General features: G+C 47.0%; 1 protein-coding gene across 3 annotated transcripts in view; it reads left to right on the top strand.

Annotated features, from left to right (window-relative positions):
- The window catches only part of znf385c (zinc finger protein 385C), a 118,772-nt gene that overhangs the window by 67,654 nt on the left and 37,057 nt on the right, over positions 1–14,061 (top strand). The window contains exon 1 of one of the 3 annotated variants that reach the window (XM_076753506.1): positions 4,158–4,592. The exons of the other annotated variants lie outside the window; for them this stretch is intronic. Coding sequence (XP_076609621.1) covers positions 4,583–4,592 — 10 coding nt within the window. The 5' untranslated portion in view covers positions 4,158–4,582. Of the gene's footprint in view, positions 1–4,157; positions 4,593–14,061 lie in introns of those variants that run through there. 3 annotated transcript variants of the gene reach the window in all.

Below are 14,061 nucleotides of genomic sequence, written 5' to 3'. Positions count from 1 at the left end.
AACCCTCTCAGTGCTCCTCCGACCTCCTGTCAGTCTCTCTGTCACTTAGCTAGTTAGTCTCTCCGTCAGTCAGTCAGGGAGCCGGCCAAGCCGACACGCTCCGAGGGTGTTCCCTCCCAATGCTCCTCAGTGTTTGTTTGTCAGAGAACGAGGGTGAGAGAGGTGAGCGGAGACAGAGAGAGAGAGAGGGATAGTGAGGTGGAAACAAATATGCCAATGCAGTAAGCAAATTGATAGAGCGACTGAGGGAGAGGGAGATAAAGAGATGTCAAGTTAGATAGTGAGAGCTTTGTGTTAGACTTTCAAAAAGAAGAGCGCGAGGAAGAGGAGTGAGAGGGAGAGCATGTCCAAACTTTAGACAAAGATGTTATTCCACAGCGAGAGAGAGCTGATGGGTTCGAGAGAAAAGCCGTTCGTTTAGAGCGAGATGGGGAGTGAGAGAGCGAGAAAGGAAAATTGTTAGTTTAGAGAGAGAGGGAGAAAGATAGATGGCTGTTTGCCTCGTCTGCTGCTGCCAGTCATTACCTAGTCGGGCCTCGGCAGCAGGTTGGCAGAGCGAGCTCTAATTGAGGAGGCCGGTGGCTCGGAACAGCAGAGAGAGAGAGAGAGAGAGAGAGAGAGGCAGGCCTCTCCTCTTTGCTTGTTCATAAATTAGCCTGCCAGTCATTACGCCCTGGCATGTATTTGCGATCAGAAAACACCATTTCCAGACACATTTGCATTTGTCACAAGTTCCCATACGATAAAGCAGAAGCCCGTAAAGCCTGGCTGCGTGCACGCCAAATATTTTCTTGCGCTTGTCGCGAGCACGCACACGTTCTATGAACTGTCCAGTAAATTTGAGATGACTTCTGTGCAATTGCTGCCAGCAGAATAAAGAAGATAATCTGCAGCTATGCATCAATATCCATTAGCCCAGAGGAGTGGCAGCAGCATGTGTCTTGTTTAGTGAATCACACAACTCCCAGACGACATTTCCGCGCTCTCGCACACACCTGCTCATCAAAAACAGCTGCGTCTCTCTCATCACGCTCTTGCTTCGCCCGCCGCATATTGGAAAACAAAAAGGTGGACATTACGAGGCTGTCGCGCCTTGAAAGGTATTGATCAGGCTGCTGCTGAGAGACAACAAGATGAACCTCGCATCAGCACCGGAGGGAGGCTTTCTGGGGGTTTGTTGCCATCTGTTAATGACTAATGCAAGTTGGGATGTGAAGAGAATGTGTGCAAAAGAGGGGAGGTGGGAGGATGTTGAGGAGATGCCCAGATGCCACCGCTAAAAAGGTGTCACATGGCATTAGGCTTGGGCGCCGCTGCACGGCCCGTCATCTTCTCAGGTGACAGCAGCGATCTCAATATTTCACGCCTCCTCTTCCTCAAGTCTCGTGGCCCCGCCGTCACGCCGGCCCGGCACGCTTCCTCCCACCCATCTATAAACCACAGCCCATCACCCCGAACCGACCCGGCCCGGCACGGTGACAGCGACGGCATGCAACAGCGAGCACACGCCCTGCATAATAATCACAAGCCACTCACCTCTTCTGTAGTCTCCACCTTACCTTCCCATCCTGAAAATCACACATGCAATGTAAACAGTCAACATTCTTGTACATCTGTCACAATAATCAACATTTTTTCTCTTAAATTCTCGTATAAACTTTGAATTACGTTCGCAGATATAATCGCCAAAAATCCCACGTATGATCATGCAAATGTCCTCTTTGGACTGGATGAAAACACGCCTCAGATCACAGAGGCTGAGTATCAACAATCAGCGGCCAAAGCTGAGCAGAGACGCACAGAAAATAAAGACAACAGCGTTTCATTAGACTGGAGTGTGACAGCTTGACCTTCTCTTCTCTCCGGGGTCCGTCATTCATCACCATAGATACTCGGCCCTCAGCTACTCAGTAAATACCATTAACAAAGTCCACCAGTGTTAACTGCCCCCCCCACCCCCCCACCCCCCACCCCCACTCATGAGGAGAAACAATCATGGTGGAGATTATTTGATATGCCCCGCTGACCTGACTTTGGTTTGAGTTGTTTAAGTTTAGTCAAAAGTTAAAGCGGCCTAATGACGATGATAATCATATGATCCATCCTTGATAGGCATTAAGGAGATAAATAAGAAGAAATGTGAGCCAAAGATGAACTCGTTGTGGATCTCGTTGGCGTCTGCTTTGCCAAATAATCCTTAGATTGTTTGAGACAAAGCTCGCTCCAAATCGAGAATGAATGTTAGCTTCCACGCTTCGGCGGGCGCTGATGGAGAGGATGGGGATGAAGAGTGATGCGGTGTTGCACAGGTAGATGCCAGCAGTTAGCTTTGTTAGCTTGCTAAAGTGGCTTCTCCATTACAACAAATGTTACATTCCTTAAATCGTAGCTTGCAGCGTACAGACGAGCAGCGCGGTTTATACCTTTAAGAGAAAGTGTGATCCTGCAGCAGCATTAAATGTCACTCAAAATTGCCACTGCAGATTAGTTTTACCTTCAGTTTTTGTAAAATGAACAGTGTTGCAGTGATGATGTGGACCTTACTGCTCAATCCAGATGTAACCGTGTATTCCTGTTCCCGTCAAGTGTCCGTCTTTTAACATACAGAACAAATTGCCAAGAGCAAATCATGTTGGCTGAAGCTGACTGATGTAAAGCTTGGAGCCCATCCCGTGTTTCCAATTAGCCTCGACTGTGGCGTGCCAGCCAGCACGCCGACGTTTGGCATGAAGCAGCAGGACAGCCCAGCTGCCCCTCCGTCCTCCACTCTGCCCCAGGGGACAGTGGCAGGGGTCCACTGCTGCTTCGGTGAATGGCGAGGAACAGAAACCTGGATCAGAGGGGAAAGGTAGCTCACACCCCCAAATGACACTCTGTCAGAGGCAATATTTCACATTTAAAGGGAACTCTCCATCAGGCGCCTGATCTCCATCGCCCCTCGCTGCTGTCACGCTCTGCTCTCACACATGCAGTGAAAGGGAACTCTAACTACACCATAACAAACCGAGAAACGCCGACACGAATAGATTATTGGTGTGCAAGTATGAAATTCCTAAATTCGAATGCACAATAGAGACAGCAGATGAAGCGTTGTTGTTTCCATCTGCACAATGGATGTCGGGAACAATCGAGCCACATTTTGAAGGCCTTTTCCCACAATGATGACATGAACACAGCAGCACCAGCGGGCGTTTCTGCCAAACCAGCAAGTGCAAGAAAGGGGAAAAAGAGCAACAAGAGATAAAGGCAGAGAGATGGAGAGAGAGAGAGAGAGAGAGGGGCAAGTGCGAGATTACATGGATACACAGTTTGAGGAGAGGGGAGGGAGTGGGAGAGAGAGAGCAGAAAGGGGGAGAAAGGGGAAAAATGGGGAAGTGAACTGAGAGCGGGAGAGAGGCGGAGAGGGAGCAATTTAATGCTGTAATTAAGTTCCTGATAGCACCCTGGGAGATGTGCTTTGGCGTAGCTCCAGGACAGCTTAGCATTGCACCAAGGCTCTTCAACCCACAATCTATGCCTCCACACACACACACACACACACACACACACACACACACCATTTGAACAAACAGAAATTTAATACAAGCAGACTCTGTGCTCTCGAGCCAATTCCGAATCCCCGAATATGTGTCAGCTTCACCAAATGATGCATCGACAAGAAGAGACACAAAGGAGGAGCAGACTGGCAAGAGAGATGGCTGTGAGAAACCATCACTTGCAGTCACTCTCACGTCGCTCTCGCTCACACACTGTCGTGCACACGAGGCAGCTGCCTTGACAAGTGCACACAAATCATCCTTATGAGAGCACGAATGGAAACCTGTCTCAGAAAATATTCCTTCCTTTCCCTTTATGTCTACAGTGCGCCTATCATGCCTCTGCCACCCCAGGCTTTTCAGTGCCGCCTGCTGCGCCTGGTGTTTTGCTTTTTCCAGTCTTTACTTTGGCTGCGTGGCTAGGACATGTGCATGACTCAAACACTGACCTGTAAGACAATAAGTTTGACAAGGAGGCTAATGTGGTGCCAAGTTGTACAGGTAGGAAGACTGTGAAAAAATAGCAGCTCATTTCCCCAGCTGTGCGTTCCTGTCAAGTGAAAAGGTGCTCGCAGAGAGGAGGAGAGAGAAGGAGGTAGGACTACAGATGACAAGGAGAGAGGACTCAGAGAGAGCAACGGAAGAGAGAGGGAGAGAGAAGGAGCAGGCAATTACACCCAGCCCCTCTCCAACAGCCCAAATCTTCGCCTCCTTCAGGCCAAGCGGAGCGGCAGCACGAGCAATAGGATTTTAACTGAGGATAACGCGCATCAATAGGATCGGAGATTTCTCGGGGATTGGTCACCGAAGACGGAGAGGGGGAAACGGATACAGTGTCGCAAAGAAAGAGTTGTCATCATAGATACAAGAGAGGGGAACAAGTGAATCAGAATCGGCTCTTGACAACTACAGGACGCCTCCGGTTCGCACCTGTGCGTCGTGCATGTCCTCGCTCTCTGGGGATAAAAGTGCGTAAAATTTTGCCGTTTTTACGCACGGTGACACGAGCCGAGCTGGAGAGACGCGGATACGGTCCTGGACGCACGATGCTGATCGGTAAGTGTCAAGACCCCTTCAGCACTTTTGCGGTGATGATGTGGCTGCGCTGACTTTAGGAATCCTGATGGCAAATTTCATGACGGATGGCAGAAATATCACGGCGTAGCTCCATGTGGATGTTAAGATAAACGTGGCAGCGCTACTGTCAGATGGGAAATTATCCTGAAGTGTCTTATTCCGACACTCAAAACACAAAGTGTCTGCCGTTTAGAGCACATTTTGGGAGGAACACGCGGGCTGGAAGTCGCTGTATTAGAAATACTGATGATAGTGATGAAATAATTAATCGTGCGCTGAGTGTTCAAAGAGAGGCGTTTTAAGGTGGAATTAACCAGTAGCCTCGGCCGTGTAGTCCTTTACACGCCACTATAATGGTCACTGTTATGGCATCAGAATTGAAATTGTATCGATCAGCGGAGTTTAACTATTGATCCTGGAATCCAAACGTGTGCATCCTGAGTGGTGCGGAGTTACGGACAACCTCAGCCTCCTTATTCCTCCCGAGCGTCACCTGGAAGTTCGTTCTTACGTTGGTGTAAAGAAACAGACTGATGCTTCAGATTCTTATTGATGACAGTTTCTTTTCTCGTCTGAAAAGTGACAAAGTCCGACAGAGTGTGTGGAAATGTAGGCCTCCAGAAATGTGACCTGAATGCGCTCCCAAACGTTCAATCGGTCACCAGTTGGAAATGAAAATAAAACCTCCATCAGCAAATTACCAGCAAATACATTTTTCGCCTCACATTGATTATGCTTTCATTATTGGCTGTTTGAGAACCAGGATTGATGTGAAGGTGTGAAGCGGGGTTATAGGAGGTTATGCGCGTAGGATCACTGCGAAGGATTTTTTTTTTTTTTCCTGGAGTACATGTTTTTTTATTATTAAGCAACTCTGATAGAGTCAGACATGCTCCCGAAATAATAAATGTTTATTTTCTGATTTCCCTGAGAGACTTCAGTTTGATTATTTATTATATAAATAAATCTCATCACCTTGTTGACTGCTTTAAGTAGTGAGATTGAAAAGAAATTAGCTCTTTAAGGGTGGAAAAAAAATCTTGAATATTTAATTGGATATAGGCACAGCTGCCAATAAAAAAAAAAAAAAACCCCTCTAAATCCATATTGGAGAACTTCTGCACTTCATTTGTGTAATGAGCTCCGTCTGATTATATCAGAGAATGAAGGTGCACATTTCTTTTGTGTGGGCTGAGCTGAGGGATGGACATGCACCGCCGTGCCCCCGCGCTCAACCTGAAACACTAATTTACAGCCGTGGCCCAGTCTTCTCCTCCTTTCTGCTGCCAAAATGCAACCATTCTTGCATATCAGCGTTTCTCTGGGTGCACTGGGCCCCTCTTCCTTCCATTTCAAGACAAAGAAATAGAAGACGGATGAGAATTTGAAAGTGAAAAGGATGAGATAACAAATATCCAGAGGGAAACTGCTGATAGTCTTGTTTACTGACTTGGATGTAATGGCTGTACGCTCACACACACACACACACAGGCGCACCGGGCCTCCGGATGTGATGGATCTTGCTATAAAGCAAGATCGTGGGGTGCTTTGAGATCTCGGTGCTCTTAAAATGGCTTCGGTGCTCGGGCCAATGAGTCATGCAAATGGATGCCACATTAAGCGCTTCTCCAGATATTTACTTCTCCTCCCAGACGCCACCTCCCAATCCCTCCACCAGTGGCGGTGGATGCGCAGGGGGCGCCGAAGCCTTCAGCGCTGAGGTGTTGGACTGAAATGTTGTCTTCGTCCCTCTCTTGTCGGTGTTCTCTCCCTGTCGCCCTCTTAGCGAGCTCATAAAAGAGGAGCTCTGCTGTCAAGTGGAGCCCTAACTACTCTGGCCTCTGTCTTGTGCTGATTTCACCTCCGCCTTTATGTCGCCTTAAAAGCTGCTTGGTGGGTCACCGGGGAGCTGCATCGGCTTCTTCTCGGTACCACATAGCAGCCGTTACTTGACGACAGCCGTGATTATTTTGCCTTCTGAGAGGCTCTGCTCCTACTCAGTGCTGCCTGCAAGAGCTAAAGAGGGGAAAAATTGCCGGTGGTGGGGGCTCAACCTTGTCTCACATCTATGTATGACCCCCCGCTGTCCCCCCAGGCAGGGGACAGGTTGTGGGGCTGTGGGAGGGCTGATTATAGGCCTGTCCCTCTGGGAGTGGGTGCCATTCTTCCTCTTCCACTCCTTTTTTTTTATCTGCAGGATCTGAGGTGGAGGGGTCTGGGAATGCATGGGAAGCACAGTTAATCTGCACTAAACAGGCTCCCAAGCTTCATCAGGGCTAATTACATGGGGTTAAGGTTACGTTCTGAGACCAGTGGGTGGGGGCTAGCCACACCCTGTAAGCAGGTCTGTGAGAGATTGATGGTAAATTAGCAGAAGGACATTAAAAAGCAGGTTTTTCTTAGGACAGGCATAATGATAGGATGTTCCCAAATTTGAAGCTTAATGTGCAGCTCAACGGGAAGTCCTTGACCTCGTGCTGTCTGCGCCCACTTGCCCTTGCTTTCAGCTGTAATGTGCAGAGGATGGAGGGGTTCCCAAGCTGCGGGGAGGTGTAGCACGTCTGTTTGAAGCGGTTATGCAGGTGGAAGGGGCGTAAATTGGGGGGGGGGGTTAATGAAAAGGCAGCACTGTTGGACTGAAAGCTTTGGTCCACTTCCCACCAGCTCGACATCTGCGTCACCATCAAACCATCAGTCCTCTCAGACCAACAAGCTGTGCTTCGCCTTGGTCTTTTTGGTTGAAGCAGCTTCTGTCTGGACTTTGGGGGGGGGGGGGGGGGTTGTCTGTGCACATGCATGCAAAAGCAAAGCATGAGAGACGATGACACAATATGATGGATGGATTTCCTGAGTCTCCTGTCTCTTTGTTCATCCCTCCTGGGCCAGAGGGATGAAGGTGGCAGCTCTCCAGCTCCTGCTCAAACCATTTCTGCCTCCTCTCTCACGCACACACACACACACACGCACACACACACACACACACACACACACACACACACACACACACACACACAGCAGAGACAAATAACCCACTGCTCTATTAGCTCAACAAACACCTCACCTCAAATGACAAATCTGTTGTCAAACTGACTTTTTTCTTTTTCATTACTTCAGCTTCTATTAGTCTGTGTCATCTCAGTAAAGACTCCTGTGAGAGCGAAAGGAATGTAGCACTACAACAAAATGTATAATACATTATTTCATATTCATCGTTTCTCATCCCACTGCATTTTATACGTCGTCCCTCTGGTGTGAAGCTCCATCCCACTTTTACGAAGTACTCGATGCGTGTGTGGCTCTTTTTCACTTTAATGTGCCAGTCAGCCGTTGCTTCCAGGTAACAGGAACAGTGGGACATGTGATCGCTCCAAAACTCCTTCCTTCCATGCTTGTTTTTTTTTTTTTAGCCTTGTTGTAGTCACTATTCTGGATCTTGTTTTATCTTTCCCTGCAGAGCTCAGTCCAGGAGGTGATGCGAGTTTAAAGGAGGAGTCTGATGTTGTATATTGTCAACCTCTGATGTTCGGCGCTTTTCAGGAGTCGCTCTGTGATAAAGTGTTTTGAGGCTGTTGTGGAAAAATAGGAATATCTGACACTTCTCTGATGGATTTCTTGCTGCATGATTGCATTGTGTTAAGGGGGAGCACGATTTTGCACACCAAAGTCTGTTTCCACGGGGGCACTGTGTGAAATCTGGTACATTCAGCCCAAGTTTAAAAATGAGGGAAATCTGAAGGTGTGGATTTAGAAACAAGTGAGCTCAACAGACCGCTCACGGCTTCATTAGCTACAACGAACGCAACCGAACTGTCAGAGCTGTGGCCAATGTAGACACCAGGTTTTGACTGTTTATGTTGTGCTCATTCACTTATTTTTACTGCAGGGTTTTATTCCTGCATTCAGAAAATGGGGGGAAATACCCTGAATAAGTTGCTGGCTCCTGCTTTATCTCTTTCTCTTCTGAACTGCCTACAATGATGAGCTGGATGCATACTGGAATATTGCACTTTATAAATCACAGTGAAATTTATTAAGCGTTTGAGTGGATTTTTGTGCATGAATTGTGTTTTGACTCAGGGTGAGTGGGCGGGACTGTTGTAACAATAAGTGGACGTGTCTGCATGAACCTGCAGGCGCCTTTCAGACGGGTCAAAGGTCAACAAAGAGCAAAGGTCACAAGTCAATGAAGCTACTGGAGCATTACCTATTCCATGCAACCCCCACAGATATTCACGCAACCTTTTTCTTTGTATAAATATGCGCACGTGTACTGTCTTTATTGACCTTTATTAATATGTAACTGTGCGATTTATATTGTGTCAGAAACTACATGTCTGCACATACATCGTTAACATGCACAGTTCACATGTGCCCCTTTACGGCCTGCGGGCCCCCTGTGGGGAAAATGCCCGCGTGTGAGTGACAGTTCAAGTTATTTCACTGAAGTGACAGCGTGGGTTTGATTGGCTCGCCTGCTGAAGTGATGGCTTCTGGATGCTGAGAGCCGTAGGCATATGTGAGGCCCAGCGGGAGCTCTGACAACATGAGAAATGGTCCCTCGCTGCACCCGGCTCCAAAATCTCACCACTTAGCCTCTCTTTTACCCCAGTGCCGAGGCTAAAGATCGAGGTCATGGACGGAAGCAGCAACACATCACCTCCCGGTGCTGCGTGTGTGTTTTTCTGCACTTGCAAATTAATTAGTCTTCAGCAGCTTTCTACTGAAGGGGCCGACTAGTCCTCTTGACGCCCTGACCTTGACGTAAATGAGCGGGAGAGGAGTTAAAGGCCTTTGAGAGCAGCAGACTGAAAGATGAGAAGAAACACATAAAGAAACGAGCGAGAGAGAGCTAGAAACTGTCTCAGGTGGAGACGGGATGGAAACATAAAGGGAAGATAACCTAAAAAGGAAATCTCCCTCTTATTCTCTCATGTGGTTCTCAGTTCTCGCTCTTTCTCAAGTGCATTTCTAAGTCATCAAACCAGACTGTCTACATAACCGCCCTTGCTCTCCAAGCCCGAGGATCAGCAGCTGAGAAAGTAACAAAGGCCATCGATTTTACAGTCAGCTCCAGCCATCAGAACCTGGTACCCTGACCACCGATCTGCAATACTCCAGGGTCCAATGCGCATAATGGAGTGCAGCTAGTGTGTAAACGGTGGTAAGTGTAAACAGAAGACGCGCTGATCCAGCTCTAATGGCTGTCTTTGCTCCAGCTCTTTGTTAGCTGACCTCCGCCTGTACTGCGTGCCATCTCACGGGCGTTTAACAGCACACCGCTCGCCGGATTAATTACAGTAGCAGGGAATAAATGTCCCACGTGTATATACACACAAGCACAAATTATATGAAAATACTGCATGAGCAATAAAGACTGTAAAGCCAGAAAGAAAAAAAGATTAAAAGTTAACTCTGAAAATCTCTTTTAATACACAGAATAACACGAAACAGTAACAAAATCTAAGTCAGTAATGTTTTCTGGCACTTTTGTGCACATCTGCACTGCTTGTAAGCAGTAAATAAAATTAAACTCAAACTCCCCGAACTCTTAAATAATATATGTGACTAGACTTCACATTTATGTGGTCAAAAAAAATTAAGGTTTAGGGTTTTAAAAAATGTAGAATAAACAGAAAAAAAATGCAATCAGAGAACATAAATTATAGTACACATTTTTACTCCACAGCAGCTCAGCTCTGAGTTGCTGTGCCTGAACAACAAATGAATATACATAAATCAATGGACAAAATGCAATCACCAAAACATGTGCTTTGCATTTTCGTTGCACACACACACACACACACACACACACACACACACACACACACACACACACACACACACACACACACACACAGGATGCAATCCCAGATATAAATAGTAAGCATTTTTTGTGCACATACAAATTGGCAGAGCTCGTCCATGCAGGGCGATTAGACGTTGCTAATTAATGATACATATAAATCAAATGAGAAGGCATCTGCTCACACGTACACTTGAAGGCAATCAATAGTATAAATTTGTTGTGTAATCAGTACGCACAAACAGCATGCGAATATACGAGTTGGTAAAAGTACATAAATACAGTGGGTGTTGCATAATTATGTATGAAACATGGAAGCTGCATGTGCACGCTCTGCACATAAATACGTCTCGAGTCATCTAAAGCCTGCTGCTTAGTTCAGGTGTCTCACTTCTCCGTGTTGATATTTGGCACTACAAAGGTGTCGGCGTGTGTTGTTTCCGAGTGTGTGTTGGCTTGTATCTCGAACAGAAATTGGCATCCTTGCGTCTTTTCGCCGGTGCTGAGCCGCTGTGGAGAGAGCCTGACTGGGAATGATCAGCTCTAATGATTTTATGAGAGTCTACATGATTAATGTTGGCACAGCAGTGTGTTTGTGAACAAACCTCTCTCTCCCTCTCTCTCTCTCTCCCTCTCTCTCTCCCTCTCTCTCTCTCTCTCTCTCTCCGTCTCCCTCCCTGCTCTTCATCCCCTCCCACGCCGCCCTTCCTCCCCCATCTCACGGGGACTCGGAGGGAATATCCAGTCTCAGTGTGTGCTGATTTCTGTGGCGCTAGCTGCCGTTCGCCACATTAGTGTGTGACAATGGGTCTCTTTGAAGTGGGTTATTTTAGCGCGCCTCACAGCTCAGCGCAGCGGAGAAAGATGTGCCAGCTCGCTGTGCAGACAGGGCCAGCTGCGAGCACAGGGATAGACAGAAGGTATAGACGCACACGTGCACGCCCACACAGACAAAATACCGGGGTCAACACAATAGCTTTCACACCCACATCCTCTAAATATGCTTTATATAAGCACTCCATCGCAGACAAAAGCCACAAACTCCTCCTCTGTACGCACGCATCTGCCTCAAAGCACAACACGGCACCAAATAGTAGCCTGCGCCGTCCTCTCATCACTTCATCAGCAATCCACCCATCTATCAACCACCCGTCCGTCCGTCTTCTCCCTCTCTTTTTTTTCTTTTCAGTCTCCTCTGTTCCCTCTGTAGGCCCAGTCCAATCTGAAAGCTTAGTTGAGCTCCGTCTCTCTCGGCTTATCTCCAAAAGCTGCCTCTTTCATTTGAGTAAATGCCTTCATTCCCAGCTCCTCTATGAGGAAGCTGATAAGGGATGTCTTTTATCCACAGCAGATAGGCTTTTTCCCCTCCAGCCCAGTGTGGGTGCTTGTGTGTATTTATAAGCCTGCGCAGCATATGCAAAATTATGTGTGAGAGATTGTATTTGTGTGTCTTGCGTGAATATATATATGCATACACACGCACACAATGTGTATATGTGCACTTATATGAGTATTTTTTTTGTCGCTGATGATGCTGTGGTGTAAATATGCAGCGCCTGATGTTTCAAGCCATCTTCTCATGCTGCTTATCATTCAAATGTGACATTTCTATGATTACACATAATCACACAAGACTGCTGAAACCTTGCAGGTGTCTCTGATAGGAAGTGATTAAGTGGGACAAGCTAATCATCGCCGTGCCTCGCTCACATGTGCGTGTGCGTGCGTGTGTGCGTGCGTGCACGAGGAGGCCGCCTAATGAATTGATCGGGGCTGCAGAGTGGATTTGTTGCCGGGCATTGTCTGCGTGTGACTCAGCCTGAGCCAGTGCCAAATGCTGCACTTTTATGCGGCTTTAACACAACAAATACTGTATATCGATTGGCCCTTTACGCCGCAAATGTCACACAAGACATTTTTAAGGGTTCAGAATGAGACTAAAGGCAGAAATCGGCTGAAATTTTCTCTTCCATATTTCCAGTGTATCCTCATTCCCTGCGCGTCTCTTTTGCTCAGTGTCTTTTGCTTCTGTCCGTCTCTGCTTACGATCCCAGCGGCCGCATCCTGCTGTGTCTTGGACATTGTGTTACAGGAGCACAGAGTGGTACAGCAGGTGGTGGTAATGATGTTCCGCTGCTTTTCTCTGAGCTGGGTGGAAATCTCTCCTCCTGTAGTGGTTTGGGGCCAGAGGATCTGCCCCTGCTCTCTTTTAGCCTCGGTGGAAGACACAGCTTGTCTGCTCAGATCTGCATTTTCCTACATTGCCCAGCCCATTTAGAGCTCCTGCCCTCCCCTCCAGCACACTGCAGTCGGATCTCTCGGGGGACATATGAATAAAATTTGTTAAGCTATTGGAGCCAGCGGAGGAAAAACACTCCTCACCGCTCCCCGTGGAGACCCAGCCTCATTGACTTGGGTCTGTTTGCTTGAGGCCAACGATTGTGTTCAGGCTGATCTTAGCGAGCGCGGAGTCAATGAGAATTATGCATTAGCAGCTCCGCATCTATTAAAGCTGCTTGCTGCAGTTGAAGCCAGACTCGACTTTGAAGGGATTTATCAAGCCGCTTACCAAAGAGAGGTGATTGAATTCATTTGCTTACTAATGAGGAGGGATTGTGAATTGTACACTTCCCCAGCTACGCTTCCACCTGTTAAAACCATTTGCCCATTACTGCAATCAAATCCAGTGTTTGTTCTCTATTACAATCAAACCTTTTTGTCGCCTCATCAGACACCTTTTGTGCCTTTTTGGTACTCAAACCTGTTTTACATGTGCTGTCTTTGGTTGTTTATTTTAAGGGGGGGGGGGGGGCTACCTTTTGGACTTTGTGCCTCATGCCAATGTGTCTGTATCACCTCACGTTTTTTGGGTGGACTATTTTACTGATTTACGTCACTTGAGGAGATTGTAGAAACAAATCCAATCATCTTGAAGCGAGGCATCATTTTTCAGATCGCACTGCTGAGCAGTGGCACGTTGAGCCAAAGAAAGTGTTAATTTGCAATGAAAAAAAGGTGAAATTAGCTCACGGTGGTGTCGTATTTTTCAACTCACAGCCAGTTTAAATCTTTTGTTGAGGTGTTTTTTGGGTTTTTTTTTTTGCGTGATCCTATACAAACCACTCAAGTGTAATCAAATCCAATCAAATAACTGTGCCGGCTCTCGCTCTTTCTCTCAGTCAATCAGCAGAATTGATTTTATTAGAGGTAATTGTTCCCTGTTTGATGTTCATGATGTCTTGATTAGTCCTATTCTCTGGAGCGTTGTTGTGGAGAGTCTGCTCTCCTGCTGTTGTTAAGACCAGATTAACGCTAAATCCTCTTTGTCTCAGCAGACAGCAACAGACAGACTGAAGTGGGTTAGCTGAGGCCTGCGCAGTCAGACGGAGTTACAGTATGTTAGCCAAAGGTCAACACCGCTCTAGATACACCACAGTTATGTCATCAGCTGTAAACAGAGGACGTTCTTGGATGTCGCCTTATAAATATGGGATTGATCCCCGTGCTGTTCACACTGACTGTTTTATCCCAACAGCAGCTGTGTGATATAGCTAGAACTCACATTTTTCATACTATAAATTAACAAAAAGAGATGATTAAAGAAACTTAAGTGCACACTGTAAACACAAGAGCGATGATTCATAG

This window comes from Chaetodon auriga, chromosome 16 (genome assembly GCF_051107435.1).
Source record: "Chaetodon auriga isolate fChaAug3 chromosome 16, fChaAug3.hap1, whole genome shotgun sequence".
Classification (NCBI taxonomy): Eukaryota; Metazoa; Chordata; class Actinopteri; order Chaetodontiformes; family Chaetodontidae; genus Chaetodon; species Chaetodon auriga.
This window is presented reverse-complemented; position numbering and strand designations above follow the sequence as displayed.